The sequence below is a fragment of the Beta vulgaris genome, chromosome 4 (genome assembly GCF_026745355.1).
Source record: "Beta vulgaris subsp. vulgaris cultivar EL10 chromosome 4, EL10.2, whole genome shotgun sequence".
Classification (NCBI taxonomy): domain Eukaryota; kingdom Viridiplantae; phylum Streptophyta; class Magnoliopsida; order Caryophyllales; family Amaranthaceae; genus Beta; species Beta vulgaris.
This window is the reverse complement of record NC_079205.1, coordinates 10,051,821-10,069,662: the sequence shown is the minus strand read 5'-3', so window position 1 is coordinate 10,069,662 and position 17,842 is coordinate 10,051,821. Positions and strand designations below refer to the sequence as shown.

Sequence of the window (17,842 nt, the reverse complement as noted above, 5' to 3'; positions counted from 1 at the left end):
GGTTCCAGTCCATTATTCACACCTAGCAGTAAGTTTCATGGGCTTAGTAAACTTAAGATCAGAGGAATAGAGGACGGAGAGAGAGAAAGAGAGTTGTGGAGATAATTTCAAAAAGTAGAAGAGCAGTGGAGAGAGAATAAATAGGTGGGGACGTTTTGATATACACATGTCTGTGCTACTAATAGCAAAAAGTTTGTTCGAGTTGAGACATTCGCGTTGTTTGGTAAAGAGAAGTTTGGGGTAAAATTAGTGGTTTAAATTCATATTAGAGGATTTTATTAGTCAATCTTCTAATTTCAGTATTTGGTAAAGAGAAGTTTTAATTAGCTTATTGAGTTTAAAAAGCTCTTTTTGAAAAAGTTTGGTGGAATGAAATGTTTGACATTAGAGGTTTGGAGATCAATTACATTTATGTGTCAAAGTTGGTGAAAATTACTTTAATAGATAATAAAAGGTACAACAATAGATTATGCACATGTCCTTGTTTGGCGATTAAGGCCATTGGCTTTTACTCCCAAATTAGCTAGCTATAAATTCGGTAGGGTTACCAAACGAGCCAATGTTTCAAATAGAACAATATTTCAAACAGGGCAATGTTCACTTATCGTTAGTTTCGTGTGGATAGTTGTAAAAAATTCTACTTCTACCATTCTTATCTTAACGGTCCGTTTGGTAGTCGTTAATAAATTGTGGTAATGAGAATGGATTTCAAGTGTAATTTTATTAGGGAAGCACCCTTAAAATCTCCATGGGCAAGCAATCTCACCCCTAAACTTGTGTTTTTGTCTCCAAAGGGAAGCAATTTTCATTACCACTCATTACCACCTACAAGGTGGTATTGGATGAGAATGAAAATTCAAGAAGGAAAGTGAACACTTTATGATAAATTAGCATTACCATGGGAATGGACAATGATATTTTTCACAAATTTACACACAAATTCATTCCCATTACCACCATTTATGACCAACTACCAAACGGGCCGTAAATACATTGATACTATTCATCAACTACCTTTGACTCTATTTTCTCGTTATTAAATAAACAAAATCATAGTCAAGTTTTGTTAGATTCATCTCAATGTATGCTCTCAAAATATCATTTTTTATGATTGTTACTTGTTCCGTTGTTTGCAATTGAAGATATTAATAATCTAACAAATGCATCGGGTCACATGAAAAAGTGAATAGAATACTTATATAGGAACATGGAAAGTATAATGACTAGTGGGCCGGTGGGTCTTGACAAGTATGAAAACAATAATTCAATATAGGAGTATAGCTGTATAGGACCATTAAAGGACAATAATTCAGCAGGAAGACAATAAAGGACCATATGTAGTTCAGACAAATTAGCAGTTAATTCTTATGGCCCATATATCTACAAAAAGCCATAAAATATGAGAAAGAAGACTAAGACTCAAGTCAATGATGCGTCAACTCTTATTTTTCACGATACACATGAATAAGTAGAGTGAAGCTTATGCTCGAGAGTCCAGATAAAATACAACCTGGTTATTTACCTATCTTCACCTTTCTCCATATCTTTTCTAATTGATGCATTTTGCTTTCCTCTGTTTAGAAATGAGTAGATACATTCACAGCTTGGGTTCATCTCTTTGTTCCATCAATTATAATTACATCTTTCAAATCATTGTTTCCCTGCTGGTTTTTGCTGTTCATGTAGAATCATTAACCTTTAACATCACTTATTTCGACATAAACGATGCAAAAAACATCAGCTACGGGAATGATTCAACAGTTGCAGATGGAGTTTTACAGCTCACGAGGAATAGAGTAGATGCTGAACTCAAACATAGTGTAGGACGAGCATCCTACTCTCAGCCTGTGCGTCTTTGGGATCGAAACACAAACGAAACAACCAATTTTTCAACTCACTTCTCATTTAACATCACACAGCTGGAAAATGAGTCTACAATAGATTATTCATATGGTGATGGTTTTGCCTTTTTCCTTACAGCCTTTAATGAGTCTACAGTTTATGCTCCGGAATATTCAGGTGGTGGATCTCTTGGTTTGATTTGCAATAATGAAAATTGTAACGTCGCCAGTAAACACCCGTTTGTTGCTGTTGAGTTTGATACTTTCAACAATGATAAGTTCGATCCGGGTATCTATGAGACTTATACTCATTTGGGAGTAGATGTCAATTCCGTAAATTCAATGGTTTCTTCACCATGGAGTGTACAGAATGGGACTACGGCAAATGTTTGGATAACTTATGATTCTTCTACTATGAATCTGAGTGTCTATCTAACTTATGATGATCATCCTGTCTTTACTGGGAAATATAACATTTCTCAGATGATTAACTTGCGTACTATCCTTCCAGATGAAGTCAGAGTTGGGTTCTCTTCTGCTACAGGGGATAGTCTTGAACTTCATACTATCCTTTCCTGGGAGTTCAACTCAACGTTAGAAGACACTGAGATTATTGTACCAACTCCTGCACAAAATTATACAACTCGACTGCCAACTAGGAAAAGCCAAAGCAAGCACAAAGCAGCTATCGTTGATGGCGTTTTAGCTAGTATCAGTGTCTTATTAGTGATTGGATTAGGCTTTATAGTGTTTCTAAGGTGGCAGAGGAGATCTAGGGAAAGAAGTAGTGAAATGACTTATGATGTGGACGATGATTTTGATAAGGAAACTGGGCCAAAAAGGTTCACTTACAATGAACTTAGTCATGCTACTAACAACTTTTCTGACGAACGAAAACTAGGAGAGGGAGGTTTTGGAGGTGTGTACAGAGGGTTTCTAACAGATCTTGACAGAGAAATTGCCGTCAAGAAGATATCGAGGGAATCAAAACAAGGGAAAAAGGAGTATATGTCAGAAGTGAGGATCATTAGTCGTTTGAGACATAAAAATTTGGTCCAGCTTCTTGGTTGGTGCCATGAACGAGGAGGCTTGCTTCTTGTTTATGAATGTATGCCAAATGGAAGTCTTGACTCACATCTATATCGGGGCAAGACAAAGAGCGTCTTGCAATGGACAATAAGGTATAATATTACCCAAGGCTTGGCTTCCGCTTTGCTCTATCTTCATGAAGAATGGGAGCAATGTGTGTTGCACAGAGATATCAAATCAAGCAATGTCATGCTTGACATTGATTACAATGCTAAGCTTGGGGACTTTGGGCTTGCAAGGCTTGTGGACCACAGTACAACTTCGCAGACAACTTTGTTAGCAGGTACCTTAGGGTATTTAGCACCGGAGGTTTTTAATACAGGAAAGGCTAGCAGAGAAGCTGATGTCTACAGTTTTGGGGTTGTAGCTCTTGAAATTGCATGCGGAAGGCAGCCTATTGATGATAAAGAAGAGCCTAATAGGGTGAAAATGGTAGAATGGGTGTGGAACCTCTATGGGAAAGGTGATCTTCTTGAAGCAGTTGATATAGAACTTGAAGGAGAATTCGACACACAGCAAATCAAGTGCTTATTGATGGTTGGCTTGTGGTGTTGCCACCCGGACCATGCTTCCCGTCCTACTATAAGACAAGCTATAAATGTTCTTAAGTTGGAATCTCCTTTGCCTAGTCTGCCTCTGAAGTTCCCGGTTCCTGTCTATTGCTCATCCCCAACGAATGTAGATAGTTCCTATATCAGTTCCTCCTCCTCTGGTATTACAGGCAGCAGTAGTGGTACTACAAACTCTTCTTGTCAGCCAGTTGCATCTGGCACTTCTCCTTTGTTGTCTGACAGCTTTAATGTTTGATTAATCTCTTTTCATTGTTCAGAAGAAAGAAAGTTTCTATGTTGGTTAGTGTAGCCTGTAGGTGTATGCACTTTCTTTTGTCAAACAGATGAAGGATTTCGTGCACTTAGCAGCAGCACGTAGCCATATACCGTGTCAACTTAATTTGTCATGTGAAGTTGTGATCTAAAAAATTTCATCGCATTGCAATAAAATTTTGTATTTTTTTTTGACATTGAGAAATCGTACATTAATTAAAAGAGCAAGTACAACCTAATGCTAATGCAACCTAAACTAAAAAATCAAATAAACCTATAGGAGCCTTAAGAGCTCGTACATTCCATCTAATACAGAAATAAATAAAAACGATACAAAGTCGCGTAGAAAGGGGAGCGTCGCTAGTCAATGCTGATGATGGTGGACGCAAACCTCAGATGGCTGATGGAAGTGGTAGAAGAAGCTATTGACGATCACGATTAGGACAATGAATAACCAATGGCGAGCGTCGCGTCTCGCCGTATGAGAAACCGCAAGATCTGTCATCACTTGGGATTCCGAGCTCATGACCATATGAGGAGTCATGTTCCATTGTGACTCACTACTCCCGATCGAAATTATTTCAGGTTTCCCCATGATGAAGGAGAAATGCTGATGAGCGGGCGTGCTGAAAACCCTTAGATGTAACTGGGGTGCCGCCTGCAGATTTGAAGTTTTCAAGGCAAAGACCATTAAGATCCATGCCAAGCTAAAAAGGAGAGCCAAATAAGTTGAACCCTTGAAAACACCTCCGATTTTCAAAATCGGTAATATACGTCGCAACCATGAAAGTCTATCATCACCTCGTCCTTGCTCACGATCACAGTGAGTCACCTTGTCCCTCAACACATATTCCAAAAAACCGACACACTTAACTATTTCTGCTTTGAACCACCAATCTTGACCCAACTGCCTAATACTTTGCGATGGCCACAAGGCCCACAACCAACCACCGATAACAACTTTAGCAACTCGTAAACAACGCACTACTTTTAATGCAAGATTAAACGCGCCTTTGACTAAAAAACTGGACATACTGACATCCAAAATAACAAGTTGGAGAACCCAACAACCTGGGGGAAGGGGAAAGGGGAGCCAGACACTAACATGGGGGGGGGGAGGGGAAAGGGAAGCCCGACACTAACAGGGGGAGGGAAAATGGGAGCCTGAAACATCTACAGGGAAGGGGAAGCCCAAAACAACCACTACATAAACCGGGGGTTGTGCCGACCAGATGCGAGGATGGGATGGGAACCATGAACGAGAACACTCTGAAACAAGGACGGGAGTGAGGATACTGACCAACTCGAAAAGTAACGCACATGGGAGGGTGAGGTGCGAAACTTGGCGAATAGGGAGGGAGATGGCGAGCACCGAAGCACAGGGGTGGAGGAGGGATGGAAAGTTCACTGATGCACAGGGGAGGGGGGAGTGGTGGCAACTGGCGCTAGAGGGGAGACAAAGGAAAACCACCGAAGCAGGGGAGCAAAGACGAACGAAAACCACCGAAGCAGGGGAGGGGAAGGGGTGGAAACTGACGTGAGAAGGTAGACAAACAAAAACCACCGAACAAGGTGGGGTGAGTCATGGATGCGCGATGGTGAGGGAGTAGGACGGGGATACGCACGACTGGGAATTGGCAGGGGAATAATGGAAGGGGAACAATGGAAGGGGACAAGGGCGACGACTATAGAACGAAAAAACAAAAACAACAGACGACAACACAGGCTCGCCGGTGATCGATGAAACCATGTCGGCCACCAGCGAGCCTGCAAAAGTGGTGGGCTGAAGGAACTTAGGGTTTGGGGAGTATTTTAGATAGAGGTTTATTTTTGGTGTTGGTTTGTTATTTTATGATTTTGTTAAAATTTTGTATTAGGACATCTTGAATGGTTCTCATTTGGGTTAGATATCTAAATATTTGTGATCAATTTTTTTTTGGTCAAAAATCAAGATGTTTTTTTAAAGACTAATATTGAGCTAACACGTTTAATAAATTAAATGTACATAGATCCATCAAAATGACGTATACTCAAATAATTTTCTATATTCAAACCGTGTTTGGATCCTCTAGAGTTGTAAAATAACTCTACAAGGTAGAGTTTGAGCAATATCAACCATTGAATAAAAGATCAATGGCTCATATACAACTCTACCTTGTAGAGTTTCACTAAAATTCTAGAGGATTAGGACTCATTCAAACTATATTCTAAAATCAGTAAAATAGAAGACTTGTATTTTTGCCTAAACTAAAACTAAACTTACTATAAAATACAATATTGTTTTTTTTTTATGTGCAAACTATAAAAATTAATTTTTGATGAGCAAACATAAATTGTGTATGCTTAAAGATACATTTTAGAGTATTATGTGGTAGTACAACCATACTTTTTGAATGTGCAATTTTTTTTTTAGATCTACACCATTCTTTGGACCTAAATTTGTTTAGTTCAGTTCAGTCTTTTAGTTGGTTTCTTTTCCCTATTCAGTTTTGTTTAGTTAAGAACTTAATATCAGCAAAAAAACAAGGCCATACAATGGCGTCCGTAGTGGGCCCTAAGCTTGCACAGAAACGCGACACGGGATAGGACACGGGGACACGGGGACACGGGGAAACACAAATTTTAAAACTGAGAAAACGTGAGGGAAACGCAATTTTTTTCTAACAATTTATTTTATACTTTATAATATCAATGAAAATAAAATTCAATATAACAAACAAGTTTAATTTATAATATATAATATTCAAACATGTTCAAAAATAAAGTTAGCCAATGCAACTTATAATAAATCCAAATAAAAATAATTATGTGAGCTTATATTAGCTAAAACCACTAAGGAAAAAATACAGATTCAAGATCCGGTTCATCAAGAGAAAGGTCGGCAAACTCTAGAAAGGCGTTTTCTTCGTTCCCATCATCCATGACATCAAATTGATCACCACCTACATCCCACAATTTTGTCTTCCCAGCTGTGTATTCATTTGTGTTCCTTGATAGAAGACGCAGATTAGTGTGAATCTTCACCAAATTTTCAGCTCGTTTTGGATTCAACCTATTTCTCCTAAGTGAGTGAATAAAAGAATATATGCTCCAATTACGTTCACAACATGAAGATGAAGTAGGTTGTCCAAGATATCTGAAGGCCAAAGCTTGAAGCAAACTAGTAGATGAACCAAAGTTAACCCACCATGACATAGGATCCATGGTACCCCTAGTATATAAGTTTTCTCCACCCCTGTATACTCCAGACTTGTATGAGAACATGGTATATTCATCCATAGCTCGGGCAAAATCAGCATTGTCAGGAAATAGTCTTCTAAAACAACTTACTTTTCCTTCAGATATTTCTGTGTCTCTATGCGGAGGTACTCTATTTGGATTTTCTTCAAGCCATGCCTCACTATAAAACCTTCAAAAGAATAAAAAAAAATATAGAAACAATCATTATTCATGTAATATTAAAAAAATGAGTAAATTGATCTAAATATATAAGAAAGAATTTACCTAGGATTTAATGAGTGAGCTAAGCAATTAAGAGGAGTGTTGCTTTTTGTCCAACGAGCTACAATAATGCGATGAATACTTCAAAAAACTCGGAGTAATCATCATCATCATCATCTGTCAATCCTTCATGAGTATAAATCACAATTTTCACCTTTTCAAGCATAGAGTCCCACATCTCATATACCAAATGTAGACTTGGCTTATCGGTATCACAAGCCCTTATCATTTCATAAATGGGTCCAGTGAAGGCAAGAATGTAGTCCACTTTATCCCACCAGCTATCACTCATTACTTTTTCTTTTACAAAACTTGCCTTGCCTTGATCATCCTCTTTGTAACCCCCCCATTCTTCACTTATCACCATGGCCTCAAGAGAACGCCTTAGAAGCTTAAACCTCTTTAGCATAACAACCACTGAAGCAAAACGAGTATCAGCCACTGCAATTAATTTCAAATAAGAAAATCGATTGAACATTGCTAGTCTCATAGAATGATTCATAATGAAGTTTTTCACCTGCACTGCATCATCATGAACTTGAGTAATCCAATGACATTCATCATATGTTTCAATATTCGATTCTATATTTCTTGCAGCACAAATATTTTTCAAAGCAAAGTTTAATGTATGGACAACACATGGGGTCCAGTAGATCCATGGATACTTGATTTCAATAAGTTCACCAGCACCCTTGCAATTGCTAGCATTGTCTGTTATTACCTGAACAACATTCATGGGACCAACTTCTTCAATAACTTCTTCCATAAGATCTGCAATGAAGTACTTGTCCTTGACTTCACCAAAACAATTCACACTTTTAATGAAAATGGGACCACTCTCACTAGTAGCCATAAAATTAATCAAAGGCTTCTTTGTGGATCACTCCAACCATCAGACACTATTGTAACCCCTTTCTCCCTCCACGTAGCTTTTATTGGTTCCAAAAGCATATCTAGATGTTCTAATTCTTTTTCGAGCAAGGTGGTTCTTAACTTGTTATAGTTTGGAGGAATATAACCACTCAAATTATTGTCTGCAGCAAATTGAAAAACCTTCAAGTAATGTGGGTTTCTTGCCAAATTAAAAGGTAAACCACCAGTGTAAAACATACGAGCAATCTCAGCATCTAGATGATTCCTAGCTTGTACATCATATAGCTTAGTGATTGGATTCTCCTTTCTTTTCTTGGTTTGTACATCACTTGGTTGACCATCACTAGTCTCACTATAAGGAGGAACTCCTTCATCCAAGTTTGTCATTTGACGCACCATTTCTTTTGTGGTCTTAGTACATTTTTCAATTCCTTTCCCCTTAATTCCAAGCAAATGGGCCCTTACTCTTGTATACGTTCCTTGAAAAAACTTACCACAAATATCACAAACAATCCCCACATTACCCCCTTTCACTGCCCCATCTTCAGTTTCAGTGTTGACAACATTAGTAACATATTTCCAAAGAGGTTTATCTATATCATCCTTTTTAGATTTGTCATTTGCACTACTAGATTGAGGATTAGACATATCACAAATAGTGAAATAAATCGACAAAAGCTGCAAATTCATAGATAAAAAAAAAACATAAATCATAAATATTTTAAATTACAAATAATATAATTTATCAATTATTACATTAATATAAAAGTTACATGGTCATATAAACTATTTAATTAACTTGCAAAAAAAAATTGTCTTTATTAACTCATGGCTAATTAATTAATATGACGACCTGATGATGTTAATAAAATTGAAAACAAATTGATTAAGTAAAAGTTACATGATATAAAATTTTAGAATTATCGGTACAAAATTATAAAAAAAAAAAAATTGCAAAACTAAATAATCACATCCTTATTCATTACTATTTCACAAATATCACAAAAAACAAAAACAAAAACAAAATCACTACATGTGGCGTCACATCAATTTGGCTACAATAGTACAATACAATAGTCCAACTTGTCCAAGTTTGCAGCTCTAGAATTCATTAATGTGGAATAAACAATAAAGTTACAGTGAATCTACTTTCCTCCTAGACTCAAGCAAAAAAAATTCATGATGTGTCACAGTGTCAGTATATGGTTATTAATAAACTCATGGCTACTTTCTACTTTCCTCTAGACTAAAGCAAAAAAAATTGATAAAAAACTGTGAATCTGACACATACCTTGTAAAGTGTTAAAGTATGTGACTGCTGGCTGATGCAGTAGGAGTGCGGTGGTACAGTTTTAGAGAGAGAAATAATTAATATATACTCCCTCCGTCTTTTTTTATTTGCTACATTTTGCCATTTAGGGGTGTTTCAATTTATTTGCTACATTTGCAAATATTTCCATATATAATACATAAGTCCCACACTTTATTTACAAATTTGCCATCACTTCCTTCTTGATTTTGTAAATGTTTCCATATATAATACATAGGTCCCACAATTTACCTATTTGCTTTTTTGTTAATTCCATTTATGTCAATGGTCCCCACTCTCTCCTTGGTCTTTGTGAAAAAGTGCTTGTAGCAAATAAAAAAAGACGGAGGGAGTAGTACACTTAATGAGTTAAATAGGTAAGGTTAGGCTTTTATACTATGGGTAATGTTATATGTAACCCTTAGGGCTATATATAAGCATTAAATACATTTCTTTAAAAATGGAAACAGTTTAAGAATTCAAGACACATTTTCACATCAACTGAGGTAATAAATGCTTGATTTAATATTTTATTTCCATTATAAGCACCTTATACATAGCCCTAAGGACTACATAAATTATCTATCTCAATACACGTTTTTTATAGCCAAATTTAAAAAAAAAAGCCCAAGCTTCGTAACACGTGTCTGACACGCGACACGCAAGCTCGGTAAGCGTGTCAGTGCTTCATTTAATATGGCTTAACCAACAAGTATAAATCGTGTACTATAATAGTGGAGTCAATAATGTTGTCGTTTTCCAGTTTTTCGAGGACCTTGTCCACCAAAACAATTATGATTCGGTATTTAAGGAAATGGAAGAGGATTCCCACCATCACATGTATTAGCTGCGATTGTATTGATCTATTCTATGCTTCTAATACTTCTTTGGTTTGACGGAGTCAATAATATATTAAAGTTGGGAAGCCATACTTGTAATTTAATAACATTTGAATTTTCAGTGAAGCATATTAAATCTTTGCAAGTAGATTAGTAGAATTATGGTGCAACTGCGCTATTCAACCTACCAGTTGATCCTTTATTGCCTACCTCAAGTTTTTCCCCATTGTTTTGTAGCTTCGGCTTGTATTTTCCTGTTTAGAAATGAGTTGATGTGTCCACATCTTTGTGTTCATCTCTATTCTCTCTTTCTCTGTCGTGTTTACTGGCACTTCATACATCTTCTAAACTTTTGTTATTTTGGTATTTTATGTATCTCAATTTTCCATCCATTTTTATGATGACAAATTAAAGTAATAAACTAATTGAAATAATTCAATCCCTTGATTATTTCCATTCCCATAATATATATATATATATAGGGTTGGGTTCTAGTGAGAACCCTCTTATGATGAGAACCGTGAGAACCACTTAAAATGAGCAAAAACTTCCTAAAATGAGCAAAAAAAAAGTAACAAATGAGCAGAAACATAAAATGAGTAGAAAACATTAAGTTATCAAAACCGTAAAATGAACAAAAATATAAAAGAAGAAAAACGTAAAATGAGCATAAAAAAGTTAAATGAGAAAAAAGTAAAATGAGCAAAACGTAAAATGAGCAAAAACGTTGATAAATGAGCACAAAATTGTTAAATGAGCAAAACCATAAAATAAGTGAAACAAAAAATGAGCAAAAATGTTATAAAATGATCAAAATTTTCGTAAAATGAGGAAAAATGAGTGGTTCTCACGGTTCTCACGGTTCTCACCATAAAGGTGGTTCTCATATGAACTTAAACATATATACGGGCCGGATCCGCTGAAAACCAAGACAAAGCTGAAAATTGAAAACTTGAGATCTGGACCGTTGGATCAAACAAACCAAGATCGCGTGGCTGATATTTCTTGTTGTTAGTTTCTTTCACAATACTAAAACTTAGGTCTTTTTTCTTTTCAAGAGCACAAGCACGCTTCTCTTTCTCCCTTTCTCTCTCCCTGAATCTCTCATGAAATTTGGATCTGTCGCAAGAAAAATCTAAGATTTATGATTCAAAGTCATCCGATTCAATATAATTGAGATTAAAAGGAGTTATTTCACTTGCTAGCTTCAATTTCAGTTTTCGAAATCCCTAGCTATCGAAATCCCTAATTTTTCGATCGCTCTTAATTTCGAAATCTGTAATTGATTGAAAATTGTTGAAGATTTGAAGCTATTGATCCAGACTAAGACGGAAAAAAAAGGTATTTTCGATTTGTACTGGTGTCTGATTATTTGTTCAAATTATTAACATTCGTGGATTATTTGTTGATTTTCGTGGATTGGTTTTTGCTTTTTGTGGATTAATTTGAGTAGTTCGATTTCCTATAATTTCGAATCAAGCTTAGATTTCGATTTTTCGAGAAACTCATACTGCTTGTTGTAATGTAGTTCAAGTGCTTCAAAGTAGTGATTTTTGGTTTTTGTTATGTTTATAGTTTATTGGTGATGTGATTCTAAATGCTATGAGTTATTGAATTCATGAATTTGTATGTAAAGATAACTATAGTTAGATTTTCACAGTCCTGAATACCTTGCTGGTACGTACTAGCTTTTGTTTTTCTTATTCTTGGTTTTTTTTGTTTTTTTTACTGCTGATCGATGATTATTAGGCTTAATGTGATTGCTCTTTTTTGTTGGTATTATTATTGTTTCTTTTTAGTATTTAACATTAATACAACGATAATCATGTGTTTCAGTTTCTTCTTTAGTTTCAAGAAAAATCTGATTATTACTGTTTTCTTGCTTTGTTCTCTCTGAGTATCCTACATTCCTAATGTCATTTCTTTAATCTTTGTCTACTTAATGCTTTCTTCTTTACTGTTTTGCCTTTCTTTTCTTGTCTTTTTATATTCTTTACTGATTGATTTCTACTTATGTGTGTCCAACTTTTGTTGAAAGAGCTCTAAAATTGCTCATTGATTAGGAATTTAGGATGGGTAGTTTATAAGCTTTCTATTTGCTAATCCGTCTGTCCTAGTGAATATTGTTCACTTTGGCTTTTATATGAAATTTCTCAACAAAAATCACATCAACTTTTCTCTTACACGTTTTATGCCAAAAACTCTCCATCAATCTAACAAGCTTTTCTTACCAAGCTAGCTTGGTTTAGTGATAAGGAAAAAACCTTTCAATCCCAAAGTTGGAGGTTCAATCCCCACTAGGAGTTATGAAATATATCAACATATGCAAATTCCTACTAATTTTCCTAAATTTTGGTAGTTGGTGTTTCAGAGTTCAGAATTCAGATCTAACAATGCACTTTGTGAGCAACTCACAATTTTTGTATACATTACAAGTAATTAAAATACAAAAAATAAAGTATTATATGGGTAATTTATATATTGATAAGGGTAACTAATAAGATAATTTGAGCAACTAATGTTTTTATATGTACATAACAAGTAAATAATAACACACGTTACATTAACTTGATTACACAAAGGATAACTTATACATTGATAAGGGTAACTAATAAGATAAGTTGAGCAACTAAAGATTTTACATTGACTTGGTTAGATAAAGGATAACTTATAGATAGATAAAGGTAACTAATAAGATTATTTGAGCAACTAACGATTTTATATATACATTACAAGTAATTAAAATACAAAAAGTAAAGTATTATATGGATAATCAAAATACAAAAAGTAAAATATTATATGAGGAACTATGCAAATTCCTACTAATTACATTGACTTGGTTCAGTTAAACTTGTTGAAACTGGATACACCTACCTAAGAGAGATAAAACATGTAATCTTGTAATCCCAATGGAGTAATATATTTACTTTTAGATTAACTTAAGCATAGTTTGGGATGGCCTATATGATGTTAATAAGACATCACAACTAATCTCCAATGTTTTATATTAATGTGCATGTCATATGAAAATTCATAGACAAGTTCCAATAAGTCTAGATATGTCAAATTTCAGTTTACTAAATTATATTGATTTATGTTCTTGTTGTTCCAGTAATCTACAATAGAATGGAAGATGAAGAATTTGCTCCAACTCCTTGCATTGATGCAACTCCAACTCCTTGTGTTGATACAACTCCAACTAATGCTACTCTCAAACTTCTAACTCAAACAACAAGATCCACATTCACTCCTCGTCCATCTACACGCCTAGAGGTTCAAAAGAATGGATCCCTTCTGCCCTCCTGAGTTAAAACCTACTGTTGGATGCCTTTTGATTCTCTAGTTGATGGTATTGAGTTTTATAAAGCTTATGCTCGGTTTTGTGGTTTTGTGGAAAGATTGGCTACTGAGAAAAAAGATAAGGATGGTCATGTTTACTTGAAGTACATTATTGTAATAAACAAGGATTTAAAGAAGATGGTGAGAGTAAAACAAAGAGTAAACCTATAACAAGCTCTAGCTCGTAAAAGAAGTGTAAATCGTGCTGGTTGTCAAGCAAGGATAGGTTTGAGAAAACGTAGTGATGGAAAATTCATGGTATATCTTTTTCATGAATCGCATAACCATGTATTTGCCACTCCAAAAGCATGCATTTTCTTAAAAAATCTCGAAACTTGACTCTTGCTCACAAGAAGTTCATATTTGATAATTCAAGATTGAATGTTGGACCAAACAAATCTTTTAGATTGATAAAAAGCATGTAGGAGGATATGAGAATGTAGGGGCGTCATTGGTTGATTTAAGAACTTCAGTCGAGATGTTAAAGCTTACGTACAAGATGTTGATGCCGACATGTTTGTAAATAATTTCAAAGAAAAGGCAACCAGTAGTGGTGGGGGGTTTTTCTTTGACTATTGTGTGGATGAAAATCGACATTTGACTAGAGTTTTTTGGGCGGATGCCATTAGTTGGAAAAACTATTCTCTTTTTGGTGATATGGTATCATTTGATACAACTTTTGATACCAATAAATATTGTATGGTTCTTGCCCCATTTACTGGAGTTGATCATCATGGAAAATGTGTTACTTTTGGTATGGGCCTACTTGCAAAAGAAGATATAGAATCTTTCATTTGTTGTTTGAATGTTTTTAAAAAGCTATGGTAATTGTCAACCTACTTGTCTCATTACTGATCAAGATGCAGCAATGAAACAAGCAATTGAAAAAGTTTTCTCTAAGACAATTCATAGACTTGCATGTGGCATATCATGAAAAAAGTGCCGGTAAAAGTAGGTCCAGATATGTGTAGAACAACGAAGTTTCTTGAGAAACTGAATGCTTTGTTTGGGATAGAGACCTTGAGCCAGATGAATTTGACAAAGGGTGGAATTCTGTGATGCGTGAATTTGGCTTAGAAGATGATGGGTGGTTTACTGATATGTTTAACATAAGACATATGTGGATCCCTTCTTACTTTCGAAATCTTTTCATGGGTGGTATTTTGAGGTCCACACAGATTTCAGAGTCTGAGAATAACTTTTTCACTTTGTTTACAAATGCAAATCTTCTTCTAGTTGAGTTATGGTTTCGGATAGAATCAGCCATGGATGCTCAAAGACATGCCCAAAACAAACTCAACTCAGATTCTAAGAATTCCATGCCTTGTCTCATTACTCCTCTTTCTTTAGAGAAGCATGCATCTCTTGTTTACACACACAATATGTTCACAAATTTCAGAGGGAGTTTCAAAATGCAATTTTTAATTGTGGAGTTTACAAAGTACAAATAGAGGAAGCTGTTGAGGAGTTTGAAGTTGCAGATAATACAAGGAAGAAAACATATCATGTAACTTATATTCCTGATTCTCATGATTGTTTTTGCTCTTGTAAGATGTTTGAATCCATGAGAATATTATGTCGGCATGTGCTTTTTGTGATAAAAGAGAAGTTTTTAACTGAAATTCTAGAGCAACATATATTGCATCGGTGGACTAAAGATGCTTCAAAAAAGCCCATTTTTGACTTTTGTGAGGACTTTGATGGTATAGAAATAAATAAGAAGAAAAAAGTTGTTGGGGATCTATGGTCGAAATTCTTCTCATGTGTAAGCCTTGTTGAAAATAACACAGACCATCTTGAGTTATTATTGGAAAGGTTATCTGCTTTTGAGGAGGAAATGAAACCTGGAAAAGAAAATGTTGAGCAACAATCTAAAGAAAAGCATATTGAGTTGTTCGTTGGTTCTAATATAGTATCAGGTGGTATACTTCCTCCAAACAAGTCGTCAAACAAAGGAAGTGGTACGGGAAAGAGAAAGAAAAGTGATCAAGAGATAGCCATTGAAGCAAGCAACAAAAAGGAGAGACTTTGTAGATCATGTGGTCAACTTTCAACTCATGATAGTCGTAATTGCCATGAGAAAAAGAAAAACCTAGAATGAGGTAAGTTTAGAATAATATATTATCACTACTACAAAAATGGCCAAAGAGACTACCAATAGGAGATCGGTTGAGGTTACTAACCCATTTCTTAAATAAAGGAAACCATTGATTATCTATAACCAGTCTCTTAAGTTTAACTATTTGACTAATTGAAAAAGTTGTTGTGAGATAAGAGACTGCTTCCAAGTAAAACCGGTTTCCTTGAAATATTTTAATTTTTTTAATTCAATTTTTTTTTCAACATAATACACTATGATACGTATATATTCTTCTTCTTGTTATATAGTAGACTATTTCTAACTAGAACCGGTTTCTTTAAAATATTTTAATTTTTAAATTTAATATATTTCAACCTAATACTAGTGTAGCTGTGTAGTATACGTTCTATATATAATTCTATTTATTTATAAATTTGTTTTTCCTTTTTGAAGCAACAAATACAATAAAAAAAAACCACCACTCCTAGTATTATGTATCTACTGCATCGTGGTTTACAGCATGGGGTGGAAGTTTAGGATACATCTCTCTCAATCCCGTCATACTTGAACCCACGCACACCATCACTAAAACCACCCACTCCCGTCACTAAAACCACCACTCCCGTAATCCAAATTCTCCCTGTAATGCAAATTCTCCCCGTAATCCAAATTCTCCTGTCACAATTACACCTAAATTCCCCTTAATTCTCAATTCAATTCGCAATTGAAAAACTCGAATTCGTCTTTCGCAATTAATTGCAGATTTTCACCACTCGCAAGTCGCAATTCCAGTAAATCCATCACCGGCGACGACATATCGTTCTTCCTCTTGCTTAGCCACCGGCGGCCACCACACCCACTGCGGAGCACTTGTCGCGCCTCCCTCTCTTAGGTTTTGTTATCTTCTCCTCTTTAATAATACACTGTTCTATTGTAGTGTAAACTAAAAACTGAAATTCGGTGTAATTTTAAGTTTTTTTGTGTGTGGATAATTGGTTTAGGTTTGATTTAGTAATTTCATCATTGTTTTCTTCCAACTCTTATTTGCAATTTTGAGAGCTAATTAGCTCAATTTTATAAGCACTAGAGATTGCTCTAAAAAGTATAAAATTAGTGATGTTAGAAGACATTGGAAAATTATTGTGTGATGGTGAGTGAATCGACCAAAATTGTTGGAAAATTGTTGTGTGATCGTGAGTGGAACGACCAAAAACACAATTTTTTTTATGGTGTATGTTAATCAACGGAATTGTAAAATCGGGTCCCCCTCTTTTGACTATAAGTTCTGATCGACCATGGTGGTGTGACTTTATCTAGTTCAGTCCCTGTTCCTCAGCTGCCTGCCTGCAGGAAAATGTTCCAAGCTCCATGTTCTTCTGCTAAAACCCTAAGATGATGGTTGGCTAAGTTAAAAAGGGACTATGGTGTCTAGTGCAATACTAGAAACAATGTCCGAAACGGATGTCTGGTGATTGGTATTGATGTTGTGCACCATTAAGTCATTAACTTCGGCACGACAATGGTGTCTAGTGAAGTACTAGAAATCCCAAGTCGAAGTAACATAGGGTTAGAGAATAAATTTATGATGCTTCATGGTATAAGGAGTGTGAGAAAATGAACGAAAAGTATAAACCTGTCTTCCAAGCTGGTTGACTAGACTTGTATCGATCAGCCAATGGGTGCTCAAATAAACCCATCTGAAACTTGACCCTCAGAATTCTTTTTACTGCATCATCAATTCTGCTCATTGTGATGTGCTTTTCTCTCACATGGAAGGTTAGGTCATTAATGAATTCTGTATAGTTGTGAGGAATCATGACCTGCATTGTTATCATAAAGTTTTTTCATTAGAGCAACTTATCCCGATACTAAATGAAGAGCAGGTATTTCTCTAGTTGCATTTCTAATAAAGTATGTAAGACCACATGAGCAATATTACTCGATGTGGATTTAAATGACGAGAATTGATGAGTACTAACCATGTCAATGTCGGCATGAATTCCAGCTTGTACAGTCATTGAATAGTTAGTATGTGGTTGAAGCATGTTAAACCAAATCTTTGGTATCAACTGTGTGCTTTGATGTGCCAATAGCTTGTTCGTAATTTTTTTTAAAAAATGGCAAGTGAATAAAGAGACCAGATATGT

The 17,842-nt window shown here is 35.4% G+C and overlaps 3 protein-coding genes across 3 annotated transcripts; 2 read left to right on the top strand and 1 right to left on the bottom strand.

Annotated features, from left to right (window-relative positions):
* Positions 1-1,376: 1,376 nt before the first annotated feature.
* On the top strand, positions 1,377-3,949 carry LOC104907749 (L-type lectin-domain containing receptor kinase IX.1). The gene has a single exon (XM_010696728.4). It carries the CDS (start codon positions 1,557-1,559, stop codon positions 3,735-3,737), a length of 2,181 nt encoding a protein of 726 aa, XP_010695030.2. The 5' UTR covers positions 1,377-1,556; the 3' UTR covers positions 3,738-3,949.
* Positions 3,950-6,586: 2,637 nt separating this feature from the next.
* Positions 6,587-8,108, bottom strand: LOC104886481 (uncharacterized). The gene is made up of 2 exons (XM_057393947.1): positions 7,321-8,108; positions 6,587-7,163 (listed from the first exon to the last, which is right to left on the bottom strand). The coding sequence occupies exons 1-2, from the start codon at positions 8,106-8,108 to the stop codon at positions 6,587-6,589; spliced, it is 1,365 nt and encodes a 454-aa protein (XP_057249930.1).
* Positions 8,109-13,600: 5,492 nt separating this feature from the next.
* LOC125496867 (protein FAR1-RELATED SEQUENCE 7-like) lies at positions 13,601-15,716 on the top strand. Its single transcript, XM_057393946.1, has 2 exons — positions 13,601-13,756; positions 15,015-15,716. Exons 1-2 carry the CDS (start codon positions 13,601-13,603, stop codon positions 15,714-15,716), a joined length of 858 nt encoding a protein of 285 aa, XP_057249929.1.
* Positions 15,717-17,842: the final 2,126 nt, after the last annotated feature.

What these genes read in the sequence shown, in the direction of transcription:
- LOC104907749 (XM_010696728.4), top strand. Translation starts at nt 1,557, where the DNA reads ATGCATTTTGCTTTCCTCTGTTTAGAAATGAGTAGATACATTCACAGC.
- LOC104886481 (XM_057393947.1), bottom strand. Translation starts at nt 8,108, where the DNA reads ATGGCTACTAGTGAGAGTGGTCCCATTTTCATTAAAAGTGTGAATTGT. An exon ending in GAAGTATTCATCGCATTATT is followed by an intron (nt 7,164 to 7,320) that starts GTAGCTCGTTGG and finishes ATTCTTTTGAAG; the next exon opens with GTTTTATAGTGAGGCATGGC.
- LOC125496867 (XM_057393946.1), top strand. Translation starts at nt 13,601, where the DNA reads ATGCCTTTTGATTCTCTAGTTGATGGTATTGAGTTTTATAAAGCTTAT. An exon ending in ACAAGGATTTAAAGAAGATG is followed by an intron (nt 13,757 to 15,014) that starts GTGAGAGTAAAA and finishes CACAAATTTCAG; the next exon opens with AGGGAGTTTCAAAATGCAAT.